At 34.5% G+C, this 26832-nt stretch overlaps 2 protein-coding genes across 3 annotated transcripts; both read left to right on the top strand.

The window, feature by feature from the left end:
- The first annotated feature begins 11881 nt into the window (after positions 1-11881).
- Positions 11882-20938, top strand: LOC142607648 (copper-transporting ATPase HMA4-like). Of its 2 annotated transcripts, none has more exons than XM_075779217.1 (9): positions 11882-11971; positions 13083-13365; positions 14135-14880; positions 15006-15477; positions 15549-15716; positions 16705-16959; positions 17591-17713; positions 17893-18378; positions 19781-20938. In XM_075779217.1, the coding sequence occupies exons 2-9, from the start codon at positions 13108-13110 to the stop codon at positions 20171-20173; spliced, it is 2901 nt and encodes a 966-aa protein (XP_075635332.1). In that variant the 5' UTR covers positions 11882-11971; positions 13083-13107; the 3' UTR covers positions 20174-20938. The 2 variants fall into 2 exon arrangements, with proteins under 2 accessions (XP_075635332.1, XP_075635331.1); XM_075779216.1 differs by having other exon boundaries at positions 11883-12111.
- Positions 20939-23829: 2891 nt separating this feature from the next.
- Positions 23830-26163, top strand: LOC142608108 (uncharacterized). The gene has a single exon (XM_075779815.1). It carries the CDS (start codon positions 24515-24517, stop codon positions 25871-25873), a length of 1359 nt encoding a protein of 452 aa, XP_075635930.1. The 5' UTR covers positions 23830-24514; the 3' UTR covers positions 25874-26163.
- The last annotated feature ends 669 nt before the right edge of the window (positions 26164-26832 follow it).

Below are 26832 nucleotides of genomic sequence, written 5' to 3' on the forward strand. Positions count from 1 at the left end.
AATAGTTGTTTAATACATGGAGTCTTTTGTTCTTATCATCTTTTTAATAACAATTTCACTCTATTTGTCAAATATTATTTGTAATTATATTGTGTATCTCACGGCCATAATACTCATATTAATTATAAAAAATGTGTTTAAATAAATTATTCAATATACATTAACAAGGTCTGAAAATTTAACATAACACAATTAAAAATGATCTAAAAAAGCAAGCAAATCAATAGCATATTTGATTTGATTGGCAAGAAGAAGTATCAGTTTGGAGCAAGGTTGTCAAAATCGGGATCCTACGTAGGATCGTAGGAGATAGGTGAGATCGTAGATCGTAGGATCGGATCGTAAATCGTAAGATCCTATATTATTTGAAAAAAAAACAAAAAAAATAAGCATTTGTGTGTTAAATAATCACATAAATTATACATTCATTAATATAATTACCATACATCACTATATTCATTTATAAGCATTATTTAAAGAGGTCAAAAATCTCAAAACATGACACTCTATTGGAATATTTTTTATTCGGATCCAACTGGCACACTCTCTACATTAGAGTTGAAAATTTTGGTCTATTGGGATTTTATTTTTCATTTAAGTCCAACTGAGCAATCTATTAAGTTTAAAAACATTACAAGAAATAAAGGTCGTTTGGGATCGTCAAAATCGTGTGATCCTATCGATCCTGAACGATCGCAAAGATCCTTGAAAGATCTTAATCGTTTTGAGCAGGTGAGATCGTAAAATCGTAGGATCGTAGGATCCAGATCGGGATTTTGACAACCATGGTTTGGAGACCAATAAAATAACTTGATAAAGCAACGTCTTTGAAATCAATTGAATCACTGAGCTACGCAAATGACTTGATCCTCTTTTAATGTAACATGACTTATGCATCAAATAACAAACAACTAAACCTAATATAAGTCTGATAATAACAAACAACTAAACCTAATATAAGTCTGATATTAGAAGATGCAAGAGGTGGTGAGGCGTAAGGTTATATATAATGTGATTTATTATTTAGCTCATTCATAAACACTATTTATGCCAATGTTATTGTACATTACACCAACTAAGGCATGTGAGAGCAGATTGTGACTAAAGGAAAAGGAACGCTGGCTGAAGGAGAAATTTTAGTCCGTGCCAACGGCATGATCATCTTGGAAAATAGTGAAATTTGCACCTCCTATGGTCAGATGCTATAGAACACTCCTTACTAACTAAGCTTGTGCTACACTACTATTAAATACATGTGTATCACTCCTAGCATCCCTGATATCCCTTTCCTTATCTAAGATTTGCCCCCCACATAGTAGTAAAGCTGCCCTTAGTTCTACCACCTTGACATTGGTGTGCTTTCTCTTTCCTCCAACTGTTACATAGTATATTAGCTGTATTAAGATTCAAATGGAAGAATTACGGTTTGACACCTCTCATCTAACTAGTAACATTCTTTGGACTATAAAAGGAACATGTTACTAAACCATTAGGGCAAGTATCTAGAGAAAACAAGAGAAAAGCTAGAAAGCTTAGGTAGGAAAGTGAGGTAGAGAGAAAAGGCATAAAGAACATCACCATTGCACAAAAACCTTCAATTTCTTTACATAATAGAAATCAAAAGAAAGTAAGGGATATTCTCTTTGCTCACTTGTGGTTTTTCATCCCTTCCAAAGAGTTTTCCATGTATTTTCCATATCTTCTTTACTTTCCATGTTATGCTCGCTCTCCCTTTTGACACTAAAGTGTTAAAGCTTTCATTTTTTGTGTTGTTAGGCTTTTTCACTTAAATGTACTATTAGATCCATCACCCATTCTCTTACACAATTTGATAATCTAACTTTCATATACAGTTATCTATTGATATTGCCAGATAGTTTCAAAACACAAAACATAGCAAAATAACAACTCAACTAATTAATTTTCTTCCAATATCTTAGAACAATTAAGGTTTTTTTTTTTCATCAACTTCATAATTTAATACACAACAATATACATTTTTTTCCTATGTATAATTTATGAGGATATATAAAGTATAGTAGAACTATTTGTATTGATTTATAGATAGTATTGACATTATTATTGTAAGTGCACAATTGCACCTGGACCCAAGAATAGTTATGGGCTCAGACCCAATGAGCCTTAAACAATAAGAATTTGTAGAGTGTGGGCTTGAAACCCAGGTTAGAAGTGTATAGGGATGAAATGACAAACTAAAGATTCCAAGTACTTAGAGACAAAAAGGAGTAATGTAAATAGACCTCCTCGGACGTAAGCCGAAAGCTGTTCTTATATTATATCTCTCTCTTTTTCCTTCTTCTTTTTAGGTTACAAAAAGTTCCGTCCTGTTTCTGCTCCCGGTCCCTCCTTAAATACTCCTCTTTTTAATACTTTATCCACGTGTTGCCCCCCAATTTCTCCCTTAGCCTAGATATTTCTTTTCTTAGTGCCTTTGAACAGTAACTAGAAGTTTCCCTTCCACTGTTTAAGTGTCACTTCCTCATTAATGCGGCCAGGGTGGTAGGTGCAGGGTCTTTAATGTGGAGGTAGCAGCCTTTACCTTTGATATTCTTCCAACATCGGCGCTTCTAGGACATTCAAGGGTTCTCTCCCTTTAACCGTTGGTCTTGACCGTATCATTCCCTAATCTTTACCATGAAGTCTCAGGTTCTTTGATGTCAGTCCGAGGGGAAAACCATCCTCGGCTGGATCCTAGGATCCTCGGCGTATAGGCCGACCCATAGCACCAACAATCTCTAACCCCAGGGTCAGGTCGGCCTTCTTTAACAAGGCCCAAAAGGCCCACATTCCCACCAGGATCCTTTTGCCCCACACAATTATTATTATTACTTTTTTAGAAGAAGTATAGACTTTAATTGAAAAAGATAACAAGAATAATATGACCTTATTTACAAGGTCAAAATATTATTTTAGTCATGAATTATGCATTAGATTACAATTTTGTCCATTAATTATTAATATCTTATATGTTAATTTAGTCCTCAATGTTTTTGTAGCTTCAATGTCACCCTTACGCCGTCTTGCTATCACTATACAATTAACAATTGTTGGTGTGGCATTTTTTTCACTTATTATTATTTATTAATGTGGTATTTTAGGACTTAGAACAAAATAAAATCCCACAAAATTAGACCCAGCGTCAAATGACACATGCGAAGCCATGTCTTTTTTTTTTTTTTCCTAATATAAAGCCATGTCATGAGTACCATTGTATTTTGCATGTAAGGATGTCACTTGCATCATCGTCTCCCATTTTACGAGATTCAGAATAGCTTTAATGTGCCAAATTAATAATACAAGGATAGGCGAAAAAAAAAAAAATATATATATATATATATATATATATATATATATATATAGTTTATTACATTTGCAGGTATTGTTCCGTTCTTTTCAGGGTACGTTTGGTAGACTATAATAAGTTTTGTAATATAATAATTATTACTTATTTCTATAATTTAACTATTCAGTAGTTTGGTTATGTTTTTATTAAAGGAAATAGTCTTGGTACTTGTTATAAGTATTCAAGCCATTGAGATACTACAAGAGCCAGTATTAAAGGAAATAGTCAAGAGCAAATTGAGAGAATCAATTAGGGCATTTTGTTAATGTTGTTCTAGTAACATTGTTTATATTTTTTTGAAATACGTGTGGGTAAAAAAGTATGTAGAAATGCGTGTAATGTTGTTTAAAAACTGAAAATATGTTGTTAAACAACTCTACCAAACGGAGCCTTAGTAGTTTGAAGGCTTTTAAAACATTCAAGAGCAAATTGAGAGAATCAATAATTAAAGCACAAAACTGAAATCTGAAATAAAATTGGAGGACTTGAAATTATATTTACCTAAAAACCATAATACAAAAGATATGACTCAACTCATTCAAATATTGACCTTTGAGTAGTTGAGTTGCGATGCAAACCTAATTTGTGTTAGTGCCTTAAAGCATTCTAATTTAATTAACTTTCTCTCGAATTTTTTTTTTTGAATTAACTTAAATAACATTGCATACCAATATATCTAATAAATCCCCAAAAAAGCACCTATATATTGGATTATCCATCAAATAGCCAAAATTCTAATTAGCTACAATACTTAACAAGACTAGTATACACTAAAGAATTATGACTATAAATGTTGTTACATCTATATCCTTCTTTTTTGCTTTTTTTTTTTTTTTTGGTATCTATATCCATCTCTTCATTCATCCACGATTATCATTCAATTACTTTCTCAATCCATCACGATTAATGCAACATCATCATAGACTGCATGGTATAATGAGGATAACACTAGTGAAGAAGTGATAAATGACACTTGTTTGATTTTGTTGCAAAATTTATTTCACATGCTTATTTGATTATGTGATACTTCGTTTCAAGTAAATCCCATCCATAACAAATTTGATTCCTTGTTTTGTTATCTTCAAAATTGATCAAGAAATTTAAACACGTAAAACCACTGCAATTCACCAAACACTTTTTCTTTTTGTTGTTGAAAGAATTCACCAAACTTCTAAACAAAAATAAAATAAAATAAAATAAATACAAACACATTTTTGCCCATGATTCCAAATAAAACCCTTAAACGTCGCCCTCGTTTGCTTGGATGGAAATTGGAAGTGCTTTATTGAAGACATGAATATGGGACCGGGTGTGCCATATGATTGACAACAAAACTAGTAAGGTTTGCAGTAAATAATTGCAGGCCTAGATACCATAGAGAGTTAAAATTTTGACATTAATATTTTTAGTGTGGAACTAGACAAAAAACACAAATGCAGTGGGGGCAAAAAATGAAAAAGTCATATGATGGAGGCTTTTAACCTAAAAGATGGGAATGAAGGTGACCAAACCTATAAAATAAAAGAGTGATAGCTTTACAATAACATTTATCCACTTGGATTGGGTCAGCGTCTAGTTGCACTTGACTCATCCAAATGATGATACATAACATCATCTGGATGGATCCAAAGCAATTGGACATTGACTTAATCTTTACCCATATTTATTGTGGCAAGCTCACCCATAACTAGAGACGGAGGCATAGTATGAATGGCCTTCCAATTCTTTTTTTTTTAAAATATTAGTATATTGAAGACAGCGTCCCAATGAACGGAGTCGTACACCTTGCAAATATCTAACTTGTTAGGAGTTCCTTTGTCTCTATGAAAGTTACTAACCAGCTAGTGAGCCAGAAGAATGTTAATTTTTGAAGAGGATCAAATATGAGACGGATCTTTCTTCGTAAAGCACGACGGAGCGGTGTTGACATAAGGAGGGTCGACGGGTCAATGCTGTGAGGACGCGTAGTGGACGGTTGTAGCATTTGGTCTCCGTCGGTATTGATTGGGCTTCATGGACTCCTAATCGGAATCAACTTGTGTCTCGCGATAAGTTTGATATGACTTTGCTTGATCCCCACACAAGTGTGAATAAAGGGAGTTCTTGCGTTGCACGTTTGACTATAATAAAAAGACTCCTATATGGAAAAAAAACTCTATAAGGAATGCAGAACCGAAGGAAGTGTTATCCTAGAAGGAAAGGGTTTCTTGGCCAAGGCATGGATGAAACCCTACACCAATATAAATACTCCAAAACCCTCGTAAATGAAGGTACGCATAATTAACTCGACTCTGGCACTCTAGGGTTGTGAAAAAGACTCTAACTTGACATTCGGAGGGTTTTTAGCCGGCACCACACCGGTGCTCTCTGTTAGGTCATCTCTTTTCTTTTTGCAGGTGTTGTTTCGGTTTGGGAGTGTTTGCAGCTTACTGGTGATTTTTTCGGCATCATCAATTTTCATTGATGCTCCTCTGCCTTCAATGAAAGTCGACTAATGGGGACCCACCAACTCATCAAGCACTTCCTTAAGCCGATGTTAAAAAAAATTTTGGGATTTTCTTTATGAGCATGTTGCATAATGAAATAGGTTTGAACTCCTCAAATACCTCCAAGTTATCCACCTTAGGGATTAGCTCAAGGAAAGTTGATTATTTTTACAACATTTTTACAAACTGTTGAGATAACAAATTCTTACTGATTTGCATCTAGGCCTACCACTTACACAATTTTTTTACTTACCAATCACCATGCACTACATTAACAATTTGTAAAAAAGTTTAAAGTTCTAATATTTTCCTCATTTTAAAGACTATAAAAAAAATTTATAAATCTTAAATGTAAAACAAAATATACAAGCCCAAAAAATTAGCGCAACAACAAAAACTCTTGATAGTAAAGCTAAAATAATTAAGCTCAATCAATTAATTTTACCCAAAACAAACAACTTGTTTTTAAAAAAAATTTTAAACAATATATTTTTGTCTCTATTCAATAGCAGACGCACGGATTAAAAAAATAATAATAAAATAAAATTTAGTGGCTATGTAGCAATAGAGCAGAGGCCGAAGCTGCTGCGCAAAGCCATCAACAGAGCTGCCCCCCATGATCCATTATTGAGATGTTGAAAGCAAAGTCTACACTAGAATGGAAATGATAAAGGGATTATGGGACACTATAATCTAGAAGTGATGGTAGTGTACCTTATTCTATAGATCAGAGAAGAGTGAGGGTCTGTGAGGCTATTTGATAGTATTGTTTCAAATGCTTAAGATCGTTAAACCCAAACAGACAGTGAAAAGAAAAGAAAAAAAAAAAAAATCCCAAACAAATATATAAAGGATCTTTTTTGCCCGTGAAACCAAAACGGGCCCTTGGAATCTCACCCATATGCTTTTTCAGTTTTCACTATTGATTCAGAGAACTTTAAGAATTCGAATGCCCTCTAGAGGAAATGGTCCACGCTTGCATGCATGAACCTAGTGGATCGAAATAGTAAAGTAATTTTTTTTTTCCTAAAGGGAGGGAATGATATCAATGATTGATTGCTCTTTGGATGTAAGGACATCATCACCATCTTTGAGATGGAATCATATTTTTCTGCCATCGTTATGTAACTAAGACCTACACAAATTAATTAGAATCATTGATTGTAAGATTATCATCACATAAACAAGTCATTATCCCACCTATTAAGCTACATGCATTAATCCATACATTTTATTTATGTTCATAATTTGAATAAATTACATTTTAATACTAGTAGACTTGAAAGCAAAGTGCAAGCATGGCTTCTTAAGCATGTGGAAGCCAAATTGGAGTTTGCTTTAGCTAGAAAATATATGGTGTTTCGGGTGTGTACGAAGTTAGACACCCACATATGTATAGGTGTCTAGCTTCGTACACACAAAACACTATATACCTTTTATTTCTACCGAGTTGAGCTCAAGTTTACAAATGTAGGTGTCTAACTCCTAATAGCCGAAACATTATATGTTTTTTTCTTTCTAACGAGTTGAGCTTTAAGTTAGTACTTTGTAAAGTGATCAAAATCAAATTCAGCTAAGTGCTCATGAATTTCCTAGAGATTGCATACATTATAAGATGCAAGGATAGGAACCCCACGTACACCTTTGAGATGCCAAAGTCATACCACCTTTTCTATGACACAATGTGTTGGGCAAGTGCTAAACAGATAAACCCTCGAGTGGAAAAGTGGTTGTAGTGGTACTAATTAAGCACGCCTGATTTATAAGAAAAAACAACTAGGACCACATCTTTCAGTGATCTTATCTGAAATCATTGAAAGGATGGGAGTGGAAAAGACTTTATTGTGTGCTTAAAGATTCATCTGATTGATTATGGATGACACTTCTATATTGGTCTTGATTAATGATCAGAGATTGACAATTTTATGTTATGATTAGGTGTTTTTTAAGAGTACAAATGTGCCCAAAGAAAAAGAAAAAGATAGTGAAAAAGCTTACTTGCCATGGCCATTATTTGACAGAAAGGGCCTTCTTTTTCTTTTTTAAATTTTCTATATATATATATATATATATATATATATATATATATATATATATCTGTCAAAGTTTCATTTAAAAATATATTTTAGATATTCATTTAAATTTAACATGGCAATCGTCTAAGAATAATGTCGAAAAGTCAATGAAAATAACAAAGGAACAAAAGAGGCCTGATAAAGGCACATAATGATTATTTTTATAATTGCTATGAAAGAATTTACAATGAAAATATACCTTTAAAAGGTGACTAATGTTGATACAAACACTTTAAAATGCTGTCATGGTTGTGACTAGCTGTTAGAGCATCCAACAGATGCAGTATCTCCATTTTTTCTCCAAAAAGTGCTACCATTTATCCTCCAGCAACTTCTCTATCAACAAAACTTTTTCAAATTTTTTTTGAAGTTGCTACAATACTTCTCTTAATTTAGAGAACACTGTAGCAACTCTATGCCCTTATTTTATCCTTAAAAATTGCTAATGGTATTAAATTTACTATTCTTTCTCTCTCATCCAAATGTTTTTCCTCCTCTCTCTCTGTCTCAGATCGGCATGGAGACAACCCCATCAGATTGGCGCGGTTTTTGTGGAGAAGTGGTTGCTACGACGGCGAGATTGACACAGTTGTGGGTGGTGATGGGTTTCTAATCGTCACTTCCTTCCTCTCTCTCTTTCTCAGATCGGCATGGAGACAACCCCATCAGATCGGCGTAGTTGTTGTGGCATGGTTTTTGTGGAGAAATGGTTGCTGTGGCGGCAAGATCGGTGCGGTCGTGGGTGGTGATGGGTTTCTAATCGGTTTTTGATGATGGGTTTTGGCCGTGGGTCGTTTTGGTCATTTTTTTGGTTGAATTATTTTGGGTATGGGTGGTGTTTGTGTTGTTGATGGTGGAGATTGAGTGGTAGTGGCTGATGGGTTATGGCTTGTGGTAGTTGAGTTGTGGTAGTGGCTCTTTTTTTTTTTTCTTTCTTGGTGGTGGTGGGTTAGATGAGTGTGGGTGTGGGTGTGGTAGTGGTTGGGTTTTGTGACTGATGTGGTGGTAGTTGTCGTGTTGGTTGTGGGGGTAGGGTGATTGATGGTGATGGTGGTGGTGGTGGTGGATGTGGGTTAGCGATGCAGTGGTAGTGGCGTGGTGGTGACAGTGGCAGTAGCATTGTTGTGATTGTGTGGGAATAAATAAAGAAAGATTAAAAAAAGATGAAGAAATAATATTTAAATGAGATGGAGGAAATGATAGAGAATTTGTTAGTAGATATTTTTTAAAAAGTGATAGGTAAAAGTTAAAAGTTATTGTTGATTGTCCAAATAGTACAAAATTATGGAGAAACTGTTGGTGATGCCCTTAGGGACACAAACATATTTGACATACCAAGCCTCACTAAATTTTTAGGAATTATATCCAAAACTCATCCCTATTTATTATATTTGAAAAATACAAACCCATCTCAAATTTGCCTATTATATTGAAGGACAAAACTTATATACAGTACTTTAGGTGCTGTTCCTTAAGTTTTTATCTTAAGATTCTGCTATGTGGCTATTTAATTTAAGAAATATACTTTCATCTATGCGAAAAAAGTCACATGATAGAATTTTTTTTAAAAAAATAACACCTAAGTACTGTACGTAAGTCTTGCTCTATATTTTAAAATGAGTCCTATCAAATGGGTCAGATTAAGTCAGGTTTACCTAAAATTGAACTTTTAAATTTTAACCTATTATTAATGAAATTTAAGCATTAGTAGGCATATTTAATACTAAATAAAATAATAATTAAATAGAAAGGGGATCACACTTATATTTACTATAGAAACCCAATTTTTTAAAATAAAAAATAACTTTAATTGAATATTAAGCTATACGTATATATTTCATTTAAAAAGAAAATAAGAGAAAAATCAGAAAATAAATATAATACTGTAACTTTTTTTTATACCATCATTTCTCCCTCTAATATATCGTGAGTTTAATTCTTTCATTTCTCCTATATAAAAAAAAATTTATTTCATTTCGTGCTTGAAATTAAATTAATTATTTCGTTCCGACAATGAAAAAGGAAATATGAATTACATAATGCAACCAAATTGAATCGAATATTTGTGTTGTTTTTGTTTTGGGTCATTACAAAGTAAAAATACTACAAGTGCCAATTTCGCATTTCCGCTAAATTTGTCTTCTTCTTTTTTTTATATTATATTTTTATTGTTTCATATTTTGAAGTGGTTTTGTTCACATGGGATTGTAAGACAAAGAAAGAAAATTGGATTATTTTATTTTTAGAATTTAATTAATAGCTGCAATTGAAAGTGAAAATACTGAGACTTCTGTCTCTCCACTTTGTCTATGCTTTTCATATGGACCCTGTGCTTGCATGTGCAAGACTGCAAAGATTCAAAGGTGGAAAAAGTCAGAAAATTTACCCATTCTTTGCTAAGCTATAAAAGTTATCTTCCCCAAAAGTTATAAAGATCCCAATTATTTAAAAAAATAAAATGTCAGTAAGTGTGATGCAGCTTTGAAGAATACAACATATTTAATGACATATATAAAATTTGAGTACTCCTACAACTATCATTATTTTACAATATTTTTATAAATTATTGTTGTGACAAAATTTTATTGGTTGTTATTTTTGGGCTTACCATTGGTATCATTTTTTTTATTTATCAATAACCACTCACAATAATTTGTAAAAAATATTGTAAAATAATTTATAACTCTAACATTTTCATAAAATTTAATACTTTGAAATGTATAATTTATTACCATTCCAAAATAGTTGTTTGTTTCTCTCAATACAAACATCATCGCCTCTCCTCATTCTCTCTCTTCCCTTTTATTATAATATGCACTTATACTTGATTAGGGATGACAAAGTGTCTGTCCCATTTTGAGAAGGTATCAATAATCCTGTTCTATCCCACCCTTTTCTCATTGGAAAAGGATCCTCTCAATTTTAAACCAATTAATTGTATGATTCGTATTAATATTACAATAATTATAGATTATTTTTCAAAAGAAGAAGTATAGATTGTCACATTATTTTAAAATTTAAAATGAAATGATCATATATTTTGGCAATGAAATGGGGATAATTGTGTTTGGTTGAGATCCTTATCACCAACAAAGCAAGACGAAACCCATAACTTATGCTTTTTAAAAGTTTGGGGATTCTCTTATGGAAAAAAAAGTTTGGGGATTCCCAAAGTGACACAAGATCTAACCTAACAGGACCTAAAGACCATTTTAACCAAAACGATGTTGCCCAAAAGGTCATGCAATGATTTGGTCAATTATCACATAGATCATCCATTACCCATAAACAATAGGACCGTGGACACAACTTTTCCCATAATACATTTTACAATTATTGAACATAGGTTACTAGAAGTGATGAACATAGCTAACACTTTTATGGACCTACATTACCGAATAAGTAATGCAACGTTCTCAACATTTTCGCAATAAATATGTTCTTAATCAATAAAAAAGTGAAGCTAGTGATGAACTCAAATTAGAGCCAATAATAACTTATAGTTTAAAATTTTTTGTTTCAAATTTTTTATAGAAAAAAAAAAAAAAAAACAACAGTTAGGGTCTGTGTGTTACTATTGTTTAAACAACAATTTTTAGTATTTAAACAATATTACACATCTAACCCAAGGGGTTGGCCGAGTTGGTTGGACTCTCAGTCTCAAAGTGTTTGTACTAGACTCGATTGAGTGTGCTCTCTAGTTCAACCAGTACTTTACCCTTTTGTCCCTTAATTTTTTTGACGATTTTTTATATTTTTCATGAAAGTAACGTAAAAACTATTGTCATTACCATAAAATACTATTAAAAAAAAAAAAAAAAAATCCTTTGAGTTGCCTGCGGTTATAATTAGGTACCGGGAATGTAACAAAAGCCGCTAAAATTTTCAAATTTTCAAAAGCGAAGAGAGAGAGAGAAAAAGAGAGAGTATATAAAGACAGAGCCCTCCAAAACCGCAGAAAAAATAGTCCCACAGTCTCAGAACTCTCTCTCTCTCTCTCTCTCTCTCTCGCCGACTTCACCACTCAATCAATCCCTCTGCCTCTGGTACTTTTCTCTCAAACCCTAATCCCTCTTTTTCTTAGCTCTTACACATATATATTCACCAAAAACCCTAATTCTCAAAAACCCTAGTCATCATCGTCAACATCGTAATCATTGTCAATGAAAGCGACTTAATCCAATAGGCATTGACTCTATCTAATTATCTCGGTTTTCTGATTTAATTAAATTTTTGGGGTTTCTTGGTTAATCTTTGATACAATCAAAGCTTTGATTTTGATTTTGATTTTTTGTAAAGTTGTTTGTGGTTTGAGAGCTTATTATAAAGTTTGAATTTTTTGTTTTTAGTGTTTATTTGAGGGTTTTTATTTATTTTTTATTTTTATGGTTGAGCTGGGGAATTTTGTGGAATTGCAACTGTAATCAATTTTTGGAATTATTATGGGACTTTGATTTGATTTTAGTTTTTGTTTTTGAATATTGTTATTATTGTTTGTGGTTTTTGAGATTATTAGAAGGTTATAAAGTTTTTTTTTTTTTTTTTTGATTATTTGTTTGATATTGTGTTTTGTGATTTGAGCTGATGAATTTGGTGAAATTGTAACTCTAATCAATCATTGAATTAATACCGATTCATACAAGGTAAATCATTTAATTGATAACTGGGCCAAAGAAAGAACTTTAAATTAATTAGTTTATATTTATCTCTATCAAGAAATTAAAAAAAAAAAAAAAAAATTCAAAACTTGACTGAAATCGCAATTTTCTAAAAATTATTTCCATTGTAAAATATTGTGTTTCTACGTTTACCGTTTCTATTCCTCAATTTAAACAAAATTTACAATGCCTTGGGGGTAAAATTTTTCAGGAACAAGCACAGGGACTTTGATTTGCTTGTTGAATTAGTCAACTATGTGCGTTTATTTATTTATTTGTTGTTGAGCTGAGAAGAATATCAATGTGTAAATTAATGGGATCTATTTTTCTTTATATATAAAAAAAGAATTTTTTAGGCTTTGGGAGTTATTTGGAATGTTTGTGGACCAATGTTGTTGTCTAATATCCTGCAATTTGATGATCATGACCTTGTGTGTTGGGACATTGTAGTACTTGGTATTGTATATTGAGTATATTTTCTTTTTCGTTTGTTGTTTAGGATTGAGTAACTTGAGTTGAGAATTATGGAGGTTAACGGGAAGGATGATCTTAATGCACCACTATTGAAGTCTTTGGATGATTTTGTGGTTGATATCCCTCAACCAACTAACAACAAAGAAAGGAAAATTAGGACGGTTAAGTTTAAAATAGGGGAAATCAAGTGTGCATCATGTTCAACAACTGTAGAATCTTTGCTGCAACAGCTTGATGGGATTGAGAGTGCTGTTGTTTCACCACTTCAAGGCCTTGCTGCCATCAATTATATTCCAGAGCTCATCAAGGTAAGTGATCTTTGTAAACTTACTGAAGAATTTATGTTCCAAAGCTCTGTTAAGTGTTTATCATCTCATAGTGATTTTATATCTAATTGAGTTTCACAACCTTGCTACATGTGCACACACTCCTCCCATGTATTTGTGTTTTTTGACAGCTATAGTTAAATGTTTCAAGGTTTTTATTTTATTTTCTATTAAATGATTTCTTGGTCATTCTGATGTAGAGAATAGTATATGAATATATGAACTTGATTTTGATGCTTAGTTTATTATTTTGAGTGAATTTGAGATACCAAGTTCAGATTTCATTCCTCTTTTCTTCTACCAAAACATAAATCTGTTATTAAACCACTTGGATGCTAAGGAGACTAGAGGAAAAGAAGAGGATACTTGAAATCTTAAAATGTTATGGTGTGAAATATACATCACTGCATGCGTGTGGAGATATGTGACCTTGATTTTGCCTCTCTGTGATTGCATGTGTGTGTATGTGCATGCCTACAAATTGCCATTCAAGAAAATGTTAAACAAAAGGTGACCCTCGCCAAGATTTTAATTTTTTCTGAAAGAAACCAGTTCTTTGCTGAAGTGAATTTACTTGCAATTTTCAGGATGATGCAGAATTTATATTTATTTCACACAAGGAAAGAAAAATATTTATTTCACACAAGGAATGATTTTCTTCTGGTCCATATCTGGTTGCTTTAATCCTAAATTGTAACTCCTATATTTATTCTTAGAGGCTGGAAAAATTAATAATGTGATTTTTATTTAGGTAAAAAAAATCAAGGAAGCAATAGAAGAAGCAGGTTTTCCAGTTGATGAGTTTCCAGAACAAGACATATCAGTATGCAGACTTAGGATTAAAGGAATGGCATGCACTAGCTGCTCTGAGTCTATTGAGCGTGCCCTTCAAATGGTTGATGGAGTGAAAACAGCAGTGGTTGGTCTGGCCCTTGAAGAAGCAAAGGTCCACTTTGATCCTAACCTCACTGATACTGATTGCATCATTGAAGCAATTGAAGATGCAGGGTTTGGAGCTGAACTCATTAGCTCGGAAAATGATGCAAACAAAGTGCATTTGACAGTTGAAGGAGTTAATTCTCCAGAAGATTTGACCATTATTCGTTCCTCGCTTGAGTCAGTTGTAGGTGTGACTCATGTTGATATGAACTTGGAAGAAAAAAAGATTACTGTTGCCTATGACCCAGACCTCACTGGTCCAAGGTCTCTTATTAATTGCATTAAAGAAGCTGGAAATGGCTCCCAATCATACAATGCAAGCTTGTTTGTTGCTCCAATTCGAAGAGAAGCTGAGCAGCAGCAGGAAATTCGGATGTATAGGGACCAGTTTTTCTTGAGCTGCATATTTTCAGTTCCAGTATTTGTATTCTCCATGTTACTCCCGATGCTTCCTCCTTATGGGAACTGGTTGGATTACAAGATTCACAACATGCTCACCATTGGGATACTTCTAAGGTGGATTCTTTGTACACCTGTGCAGTTCATCATTGGTCGAAGGTACACAACTAGTATTTTTTACTAATAATATAGCCACAGCTTGAGTATATCTGTTTCAAAGAATTTTTAATAAGCAAATACCTTTCTGAGCCCAATAATTGTTTGGCTTTGGTTGTCCTTGTCAGGTTTTATGTGGGATCATATTATGCTTTGAGACGGAAATCAGCTAACATGGATGTTCTAGTTGCTCTAGGCACCAATGCCGCATATTTTTACTCCATGTATATAGTGATAAAAGCATTGACTTCGGACAAATTTGAGGGGCAGGATTTCTTTGAAACAAGTGCCATGTTGATATCCTTCATTCTCTTAGGGAAATATCTGGAAGTTCTGGCTAAAGGAAAGACATCAGATGCTTTATCAAAGTTGACTGACCTTGCTCCTGATACAGCTCATCTGTTGACATTAGACAATGATGGAAATGTTGTCTCTGAGGAAGAAATTAGCACTCAGTTATTACAAAAAAATGACATAATTAAGATTGTTCCAGGTGCAAAAGTTCCTGTTGATGGCATTGTTATCGATGGGCAAAGCCATGTTAATGAAAGCATGATTACAGGAGAGGCAATACCCATTGCTAAAAGACCTGGTGACAAGGTACTGTGTCTTCTTCTTTGTTGATGTGTGACATTTGAATGTATTCTAAATTGTACTAATGCCTTGACCAGGTTATTGGTGGCACTATGAATGAGAACGGATGCTTACTGGTTAAGGCCACTCATGTTGGGTCAGAGACTGCACTTTCCCAAATTGTTCAACTTGTTGAAGCAGCACAGCTTGCCAGAGCTCCTGTTCAGAAACTAGCAGACAAGATATCGAGGTTTTTTGTTCCTACAGTGAGTTTTTCCCCATTGGATTTCTGATATGTAATATGCTATTTTAAAGAGTTTTTCTGTTGAAAGTCACAGTTTTCATGTCTTTACTCCTACTTTGTTCATGAATACTGACTACTTTGTCATTGACTACTACATACCCTTGAGGAATGAAAAGATTATTTCATCTTATTTTTGTTAAAGGACCTTGTATAACTTCTAACCTCCTGTGGAGACTGATTTTTAAAGAAAGTTACCAACTCCATTTTTCCAAAGCATCTGTGAGTGTTGTGTGCCAGAAAAACATAACAGACCTAGTGTTTCAGCAAAATACTGTCAGTGAGAACCCGTGTTTTACGAACTAAGATGTAATTGGATGGTAAGAAAGTACCCTGGCTTAGCAACAAATGAAGGGGAGCTTTTTGAGCTTTCTCCGCCAGTGGCTTATGTAGTGGTTGGCCTTAGAAAACTTGCTAAGCTTTGATTTCCTCCATGTTCCCCTATTAAATGAAGTGGAAAGTCTTCACTTAGTAGGCATTCTATAAGCGACTCTTCAAGTCTACTTCTCTCTAGAAGACTGAGTTAATGGATGCATATTATGGAAAGTGAACCAGTTTTCCATAAGACATAGAAATTGGATACACACACAGCTTGGTAAATTGACTAATTCTACTGCTTGATTTGCTTTTGATAACTTCTGGAGACACTGGTTCCCTTGGTTTCCTGTCACATGTAACCTTGTGGCTTCTTTTGTTAATTTTATTTTGGACAAAATCTTAATTTTGCTTCTAATCCACTATATTGGACCACCACAAACTTTTTTTCATTGGATTTTTGTTAGTTTTTCTGTTACTTCATTTCCTACTATAATTTTGATTTTTCATTGAGAGGCCAGGGTTACAAATAATGTGTATCATGCCATTTCTTATGTGATCGTGCCATTTGTTACAGTTTGATATTCTTTGACTACTGTTTATTGGAAAAGTAATTTATTTTTTTCACCCCACATCAGGTTGTTGCTGCAGCCTTTTTAACATGGCTGGGATGGTTTATCACTGGACAAGCTGGCCTTTATCCTGAATATTGGATACCAGAAGCAACTAATAAATTTGAGCTTGCCCTGCAGTTTGGTATTTCCGTGCTAGTGGTTGCCTGCCCGTGTGCTCTGGGACTAGCAACCCCTACAGCAGTCATGGTTGCCACAGGGAAGGGTGCTTCACAAGGTGTGCTTATAAAGGGAGGAAATGCACTTGAAAAGGCTCATAAGGTAAATCCACTATAACTAAATCTGTGTAATCAGTATTGTTTTTATTTTACAGGTTGTTTTTGCTAATGTGTGAAATCCCTTAACATAGTCTTGTTCCTACTAGCCTAGCTATCCACAAAGTATGCCGTTCCAATTTTTAGTAGTAAAAGCTATGTTTGACAAATTGTACCTGAAAATTCAGAGTACCATCAGATTTGCACCACAGGATCAGTGCTCGATGCCAAATTCTGTAAATCTCCCAAGGCTGGGAGCTGTTTCTCGCTCATTTGTATTAATGGAGGTTGCTTGCTTAGAGTTTGTCTGGTTATCATATCACCAAATGTTCCACTAACATAGCCTATTGATATTCAAGTTTTTGATAAATTATATCCTTCATCTAGTGATTTTTTCAACCTCCCCTCCTTTGGCAAATGGTCATTTCCTTCTGTTCTTTTTAAAAATTTTATTTATTTATTTATTTTAAATTTTGTTACAATTTGAGCCATAGTCTTGCAAGATGAATTTCAATTTATGTCACTTTTTGCTTTGGAGTGGAAAGGATTTTTTAACACTTTTAAAATTCATTATTACTTTAAAAAAAGAAGAAGAATTTTTTAACCTGCCGTTTGTGTTTCCTTGGCTGATAATGCAGGTGAAAACAGTTGTTTTTGATAAAACAGGGACACTGACAGTTGGAAAACCAGAAGTAGTCAGTGCAGTGCCCTTTTCCGGTTACTCCATGGAGGAGTTTTGTGATTTGGCTACCGCTGCAGAGGTTGGTGTTTAAATTTTGATATGAAATTCAGATTTTCATATGCATTTTTTGAAAGATCTTTTGTAGTACAACAGCAAGGCCTGTATTGTATGTGTAGAACTTGGCCTGATTTCTTTTTGATAAGTAAATTAGACTTATAAATAGAATGATTTCTTGAACTTATTTTCCACATTTGTTAGGTAAACAGTGAGCATCCTATGGCAAAAGCTGTGGTGGAACATGCTAAGAGATACCGTCAAAAGATTGGGTCCCACACAAAGCATCTCACAGAGGTGAAGGACTTTGAGGTGCACACAGGAGCGGGCGTTAGTGGCAAAGTCGGTGATGCAACAGTTTTGGTTGGGAACAAGAGGCTGATGCGAGCTTGTAAAGTCCCAATTGGTCCTCAGGTTGATGATTATATTTCAAAAAATGAGCAACTTGCTCGAACGTGCGTGTTAGTGGCCATTGATGGGAAGGTTGCTGGAGCTTTTGCTGTAACTGATCCAGTGAAGCCGGAGGCTAAGCTTGTCATCTCTTATCTCCGCTCAATGAGCATCTCAAGTGTCATGGTGACCGGTGATAACTTGGCTACTGCAACTGCCATTGCTAATGAGGTTGGCATTGACAAGGTGTTTGCTGAGACTGATCCACTGGGAAAAGCTGACAAGATCAAAGAATTGCAGGTAAGCTAATTTGGCCTATTTACCATGTTGACACAGTGCAGTATGGTATATAAATCTCTTTTGAAAGGTAGTTTCAATAAGTAATTGGTAAGGTGACAGTATAATTGAGAAATGATTATGATGGCTGAATAAGTATTGAAATTAGGGAAAAAAATTCATCAACAAAAAAAAAAGGGAAAAAGAAAAGACAGCTGCTCCTGCAAAAAAAAAATTAAGTTTTTAATTCCTCAACATGCCATGCATGCAATTGGCCGTTTATAATCTTTGAACAAAGAGTCCTGTTACCTCACCATGTTATTTTCACCATTTTGGATTATGTACAAGTATTAATTCAATATATATATATAAAGAGAGAGAGAGAGAGAGAGAGAGAGGAAACACACCAATAGTCACTGTCCAAATTTCTAATAGTTTAATTACTTGGTTCTAGGAACCCGAGTGGAAATCTGACCCAGGGTACCAAAAAGGCATCTTTCCATTTCTCTTTGCATATTAGTATCATTTGAGTTGGTTAGTGGAAGGTTATATGGAGGGGAATTTTCATGTGGATTGGGAAGTTACACAGGCATTCAATAGCCTTGAACCTATGATCTTACTCTCTATCCCCTTTTTTATTGGTGGAGGGAGTGCCCTTCCAGTTAGAGCTCTTTGCTAATACAACTAACTGGAACTAAAAATTATTACAAATTTCTAGATGTGGCTTTTAAGCTTTCCACTATAATTGATGTGATTCATTGCATTTTGCAAAATATTTGGACTCCATCAGTTTTGTTTTCAACATTTTGTGAGCCTGCTCTGTTTTGTTTTTGTCACTTGCACATTCTCTTACTCAGCTTTAGATAAATATGACTAGGTGCTCTACGGATGTAGCTTTGTGCAGCCTTCCCAAGCTTTATATTCATCGGCAGTAGTTCTGTAGCCATACAAACCAATAAGTTTTGGATCCATATATCATAATTTAACTTTGATCATAATTATGTTTAAATTTTATTTTGATAATTGTGGTAGCATTTATTGTTCATTTAGAAAAAGATCAAGTGGGGCATGCGAAATTTAAACGCCTTACTTCTATTGCTTGTTCTTGGAGCCCCCATCTTCTAAATCACAGTTTGATAACTTATTAATAGGTTCCAGCAAATTTATCAGTTTAAAATTACAAAATTTGTACATAGGTTTTAAAACTATTACAAATCAAAAGAATTATAATATTTGGGACCGATTTTCAGATTAGTGGACTACCAACCAAAGTTAGTTCTTCTGGTGTCGAAGTGGTTCATAGACTTTTAATACATTTTTTTTGAACCGATTGAATGGTGATGAATTGGATGTGATCTGATTGCTATTGAACTGTGATCTCATTAATTTTTGTCTTATTTGACTTGTTCACTGATGTTGGATGCAGATGAAAGGAATGGCTGTGGCAATGGTTGGAGATGGAATAAATGACTCACCAGCTTTAGCTGCAGCAGATGTTGGCATGGCAATTGGTGCTGGCACTGATGTAGCTATAGAAGCAGCCGATATAGTTCTTATCAAGAGTAACTTGGAAGATGTGGTTACAGCCATTGATCTCTCTAGAAAGACTATGTCCCGAATCCGGCTTAACTATGTTTGGGCCCTTGGCTACAACATCCTTGGCATGCCAATCGCTGCTGGAATTTTGTTCCCCTTCACTGGAATTCGCTTACCACCTTGGCTTGCAGGTGCTTGCATGGCTGCTTCATCCATTAGTGTGGTTTGTTCTTCCCTCTTATTGCAGTCTTATAAGAAGCCTTTGCATGCTAGAATGCCATAGGAGCCATGCCTATTGTTGCTTGGTTGAAGCTGGTGTAGTACTGCAAAGCCATGCCTAATAGTTTCATTGATTGGCTTACAATAAAAAATCAATTATTAACTGAAGATAGATTGCCACAGCGGGGTTGTAATCGTGATTTGTAATGTAATTTCTGGGATCATTAGAGGGTAAATATCACCTGTATTATTAGTGCAGCTTTTTCTAATCGAATTGGGTAGAGCTTATAACTTTTATGCTCAATAATCAGGCAGATTGATTCATAGGATTTAGAACTAGTAGACTGTGGTCCAGGGCAATGTCATGTGGGAGGTCCCCTCCTCTTCCCCCCAACCCCCCTAAAAGAGAAAGAATTGGCCTCTCTAAAAAAGAATGAGGTGGCCTTCACTTCTCTCCTTCTGATGGCATATCCATTTGGGGTTGTTCCCGTGTTCCCATTCTCTTTCTCATTTTCAGTCTGGCTGAAAATTCTCTCTCTTTGATAGTCTCTTTTCATCCCCCTCTTAGACCATCAAAAATTTACCTCTCATCCTATCTGGTTGTTTATATGCAACTAAAATGCATAAAATTGTAGAAGTTGTAATTTGGTGGACTTGTAGTATAAATAATGAAATGCTTTTCGAGGAGCTTTGGGTTTTACTGTGCAGTATGATTAATGAATCTAACATTTGGTTGACTGGTTATGTGTCAGTCTGTAGTCTCTCCACCAACAATGGATATGCAAATTTCTCCACAGATCATACCTAATTTCTTCACATCACACATATTTTAAAAGAAGACTTTGCATATCTTGCAATTGTAGTGTGGGTATGATCTGTGAAGAAACTAGGGTCACAAAAATCTTGCATTATCATTGATGAAGCTTGGGATGAGTTGGAAGCAAGGAAATGGCAATTATGTTGAGGAAGTTGATAAACGTGGTTTCAATAGAGAGGTTTTTTATTTTATTTTTTATTTTATGTCAAAGATACTACTGCATTAACTATAAAAGAGTATGCATTGTAGAATAAGGATACAATGGAGCCAGTAAGATGTGGAGTGAATAGAATGGACTACAACTTTACGAGCTTTGTTTCTTAAAGATTTCCAATATGCATATTATGTGCAATTCTTGGCTCACAGATTATAGTTAGATGTAGTTTCAATAATGCAATTCAAAATATAACTGCTTTTTAATGAAATAGAGATTGGAAAAAGGGCAAAATAGATTGGTATTTTGCATCAAGCTTGAGATGTTTGGTGGGAATCTCATTATCAATATGTTTGTCATGTGAAATCCAATTATTCTTAATGTGGTGATGCTGACACAGTTTGCCATTATCAATATTATTTTTGGTTCTTGTAAATGTAACTCAAATTATGATTGCTTTTAATGAAATTGAGATTAGAAAATGAGCAAACTAGATTGGTATTTTGTAGCTGGAGATGCTCGGTGGGAATCTTATTTTCAATATGTGTTGTCTTTGATAATTGATAAAAATGTTTGATGCAATTTTCTTTGTTATTAACACTTTCTCAAATGAGTGAGTCCATTGTTCTCAGCCTGGTGATGTTGAAGCAGCTTACCTAGAATTGACATCATTTAATTTTGTTTTGATATATTTAATGAAAAAAGATTATGGCAATTACTAATATTCTTTGCCAAGATTTGCATGAACATTCTTAAGACATTAGAGCTATGCGTTTCTATAATCTATATTGAGTAGAAATTGCCCAGAATGTATAGCTTGTAGTTGTAGGGGAGAGCAGCAAGACATGCATGCCATGAGAATGTCCTTGTTTCTTTTGTCATGTTCTCCTCATATTAGACTATATCTACTGGCTAATTGTCAGTGCGCACATTATTGCAAACACAGTACGCAGAAATTGTTGTTTAACTGAAATCTTGACTTTAAAACACGATTTCATTTCAGGCCTAACTTGTCAGGCGTAATTTATGTGATAGACACTACTCATGTGTAATAATGTCTTGTTGTTTTTGTTTTTTTGGGTTAAATGCGTAGCTACTAGCTAGCCACTGTTGTTAGGGATATGTCCCCTTTTGTCATCTTCTGTTCTTTGAATGTACGTAGCCAATGTTTGAAGGCATGTGTCCTTGCCCATGCATTGGTCAAGTGGTTTCATTCCCCACCCCAATACCATCCCCCATTCCCCTCTGCTGCTCCTGTTCTCTCCTCCCACGGGATGATGGGACAGATCCTTGCCTGTTTTCATTCGCTTAATTGTGTTGTCAGAGAAAAAAGGTTGTATACTTCACACTTATTTTATGATTTTCTTTAGAATTTGAAAATGTGTTATTTTGTGTATGTAAAATACATTACATGAGAGTATTTTATAACTTTTGTTTACTATAGCATTTTCTATCCATTAAATGACAATAAAAACTTTTTAAAATTGTAAGGAAAATTAGTGTTGGCATATTCCATTATAAAAGTGTTGTAAATTTGGGTTATCTGCTTTGTATTTTTATAAAGGGTGTGAAAAAGGATTTAAGGGTGAAGCTATTGTTTAATGTGCAAGATTGTAGAGCTGGTTCACATGAAACATAAATTCATGCAAAATGTTTTGTCAGTCCCCACCTGTCCCTTGCTCGGGTAAAACCATTTATGAAAGGTTGCAAATGAGTTCCTTTTAGGTTAGATTTTGCGGCTACCTCAACCCTAATCCTTTTCACATATAAAAGTGAAATTTTAACCCCAAGTCTCTATTAAATATTTGATCCAACAATTATTGATCATCCACATATCAAGTTCGACTGTTATCATTGAAAACATTAAGATGTACTCAGTTACTTGAATTAATAAGAATGATGTTGTATGAGTATAGGATTTATCACAACATTCTTTTATAATGGACAGATGGACCACCTTTGTAGACAAAATAAAATAGAGAGAAAACATTGAGAGAGATTTCAATTGTCTATCTAACGTCTCTATTAAATATTTGATCCAACAATTATTGATCATCCACATATGAGCAAGTTTGATTGTTATCATTGAAAACATAAATATGTCTTCAGTTACTTGAATTAATAAGAATGATGTCGTATGAGTATATGATTTATCACAACAACCTTTTATAATGGACAGATAAACCACCTTTGTAGACAGAATATGTATATAAAATATAAATAGTTATAGACATAGGCTATTATTCAATATCCATTATAAGCGATAAAGTTCTTTCCAAACACCAATAAGGATCAAATACATTGTTTGTAATCCTTATACGATAGAGAAGCGTGTTACCGTAAAAATTAATTAGGAACACCTTTTTTTTTTATATCCTAAATTAGAAAAATCCTAATAATACATTTTTGTTTTGAGAGACTACTAATAATAATTTCATCATAATAATTTCTCCTAAATAATGGAGATAAATAAATAGTTTTTGAGACAGGTTATTATTCAATATTCCTTATAGGTGACAATATTCTTCCCAAAGGCCAATAAAGATAGAACCCGTTGCTTGATACATACACGCTCTATTGTCTATAGCCTACAGGGTAAAAACTAAAGAGGAAAAAACAGTAAAGCCGTAATATTATTATATTTTCAGTGTCGAGGAATCTGAATTAGTGCACAGTGTTTGTGACAAAGACACCTACCACCGACCAACAGTGCATCAACACGTTGCATAACACCGTGTTTCAAACTTCTATCAAACCAAGTTTTGACGCAGCCCCAAACCCCCAAAGCTTTCAAACTCTCTCTCTTTAAACTCATTTCACTGTTCAGTCAAAACCCTTTCACTCTCTGTGATTTAAACTACCCTTTGTGGATCATCAAAAGGTAGGCTTTAAAAAGCCCAAGCTGTTATTTATTTTTTTTATATGTTTTTGTTATCTGGGAAATTCTTGGTTCAATAACTTGGTTATCTCCTTCTGTAAATATGCTTAAATAAATGCAGTATTTTGGAGAAAGAGAAAAGTTTGAATCTTGTTAGGTGTATATATATGGTTTCCAGACTTTTGTAGCTTATGACTAATATGAAATATAGATGGAGGAGGCATGGAGTTGTTGTAAGAGAGTCTAATCTGTTCTGGGTTTTGTGGAATTTTTGTTACTGTTTCTGGTGACCCTTTTGTTTGATTGGTAATATAATGGAAGGAAAATAGGATTTGGGTTTGTATTTTTTTTTTTTAATGATGTTTTGGTTGCTTTGTTGCTGAGGATGGAAGAGTAAACTCATTCAAGTTAAGTAGTTGTGTACGGCTTGGTGTAGTTTGGTTCTTTGTTTTCTTGATTGTAAAAATTCAAAATTTTAGTTTGTATTTGTTTTCTATTCCTACTTTCTGTGAGCATTGAGAAAGAGGTTTAAGGTTTTGGGGTTAAGTTTGGAAAAATGGACAGTTCAGGTTTGGGAGGTGGGTTTTTGTCTGGTCCGAATGGGGCGATATTAGACCTTGAATCGTCAATTCATAGACACCAACAGACACAATTGGGTCATCCTTTGTTAAGACATCAAAATCACACGAATGTGATGAGTGGCCTTGAATGTGACCACCACCCCATTGGACTTATGGAAGAGAAAAGCTCGATTTTGAAAGGTATTTCGATGAATTATAGCAAAGGGAAGGCAGTTGCCCCCATTAATATCCCCAGTTGTAACAATATGAGTGAAGAAGATGAGCCGAGTTTTGCGGAAGATGGGAATGGTGACAATGATGGGGGGAAACAGGGGTCACCATGGCAGCGAATGAAATGGACAGATAAAGTGGTTAGGCTTCTTATAGTAGTGGTTGCTTGTGTGGGTGATGATGGTACAGTTGAGGGTGGTGAGGGGCATAAGAGGAAATCGGGGAGTTTACAGAAGAAGGGTAAGTGGAAAACAGTATCAAAGATAATGATAAGCAAGGGTTGTCATGTTTCCCCACAGCAGTGTGAGGACAAGTTTAATGACTTGAACAAGAGGTACAAGAGGTTGAATGATATTCTTGGTAGGGGAACTAGCTGTAGAGTGGTGGAGAACCCTGCTCTTATGGATTCAATGCCTCACCTCACAGCAAAGGCGAAGGAAGATGTTAGAAAGATATTGAGCTCAAAGCACTTGTTTTATAAAGAAATGTGTGCATACCATAATGGGCAGAGGATTCCAAATTGCCAGGATCTTGATCTACAAGGCCATTCCCTGCCTCTAGGGAGTTGCTCAAAAGACAATAATGGGTCAGACAAGGAAGAAGCTGAGGAAAATAATGATAGTGATGATGATGAAATGGATAATGAAGATGATATTAATGCTGAAGGAGATGGGGAGAGGATGGGGGAATTCAGTGGGAGGGCAAAGGTGAGTGAAGAGGAGGGCCATTTCTGGTCACAATCTGTTGAGCTTGAAAGTTTTGAAGCTGAAATGGCTGGGATTTTTCAAGACCCTACAAAGTCATTATGGGAGCGAAGAGAGTGGGTTAAGAGACAGACGTTGCAACTTCAAGAACAAAAAGTCAGCTTCCAGGCTCAAGCTCTTGAGCTTGAGAAACAGCATTTTAAATGGCTTAGATACTGCAGCAAGAAAGACTGGGAGTTGGAAAGGTTGAGGCTGGAGAATGACAGAATGAAACTAGAGAATGAGCGCATGGTATTGCTACTGAGGGAGAAGGAGCTGGAGATAGATTTCAGGAGATCTGAAGCATCCATAGACCCTACTTCTGTTGGCATTGACAGACTGCAAGGAAGAGATCAGATTGACTTGGGCAGGCATGAATAGCTTCTTGCAAAAGGGCTACAGATCATAAATGACTTCCTTCTAAAGCCTTCTGCAACAGAACTTTCACAAGTTAAAGCATCATAAGCAAACTAACCTTATGAGCCACTTGTATTGCTTTAGATAAAATTTAGAAATTATTGATATTATCTTTTATGTTGGCCTTTTTGATGTAAAGTTGAAATGCAAGTCAGGTCGCCTTTTTTCACATAAATTTCTCTTGTTATTCAGAACATGTAATTGCATGTGATTTAAAGTGATAATATTATTTAGTCTTCTGGCTTTTGATTTTCTGTGACGCATTATTTACATCTTAACAAAGGAAACTTTGATTCTGTTATTGAATGTGAATGAAGCAGCCCCGCCCCCCCCTAAAAAATTAGAAATTAAGCTTCTACAGTTCCCTTTCCCCCTGACACTGGAGCTCCTTGTTTTATCTTCAAGTAGTTCCCATGTTTATTGTTCATCTAATCATCTTAGTATTTGGCATGCTCTAGATCTATTACTGTTGCATTCTCTGTATCAAGTTAGTTTGAGTTTTTGTTGATAGTAGAAGTCGCAATTTTTGTTCATAGTAGAAGTTTCCTGTAAAGAGCTTGTATCTAATACATTAATTCTTGTACTAATTATTGTCATGGCAAATTAGCTATTTATGTAATCTACTGTTGATTTTGCATTTAATTCATCGGCAATTATATTTTCTATTACATTTGTTCGTGTTTCTTTCCTCTTTCTTAAATTTAACATTTTCATTTTCCTACCACATTTTTCAGCTGTATGCATTTTTTTTTTAATTCAACTTGTTTTTGTATGGGCAGCGTGCGACATCTTTTGAGTTTTTTGTATTACCATGAAGGATGTTATTGAACTGTAGTTTTTCATGCCAAATTGTAGCATGAAGGATGTGACAATTTTTTTGTTTAAATTGTAGTTTGTGTTGCTAATTGGATGCTTTGCAGCTG

Source organism: Castanea sativa, chromosome 8, assembly GCF_040712315.1.
Source record: "Castanea sativa cultivar Marrone di Chiusa Pesio chromosome 8, ASM4071231v1".
Taxonomy (NCBI): Eukaryota; Viridiplantae; Streptophyta; class Magnoliopsida; order Fagales; family Fagaceae; genus Castanea; species Castanea sativa.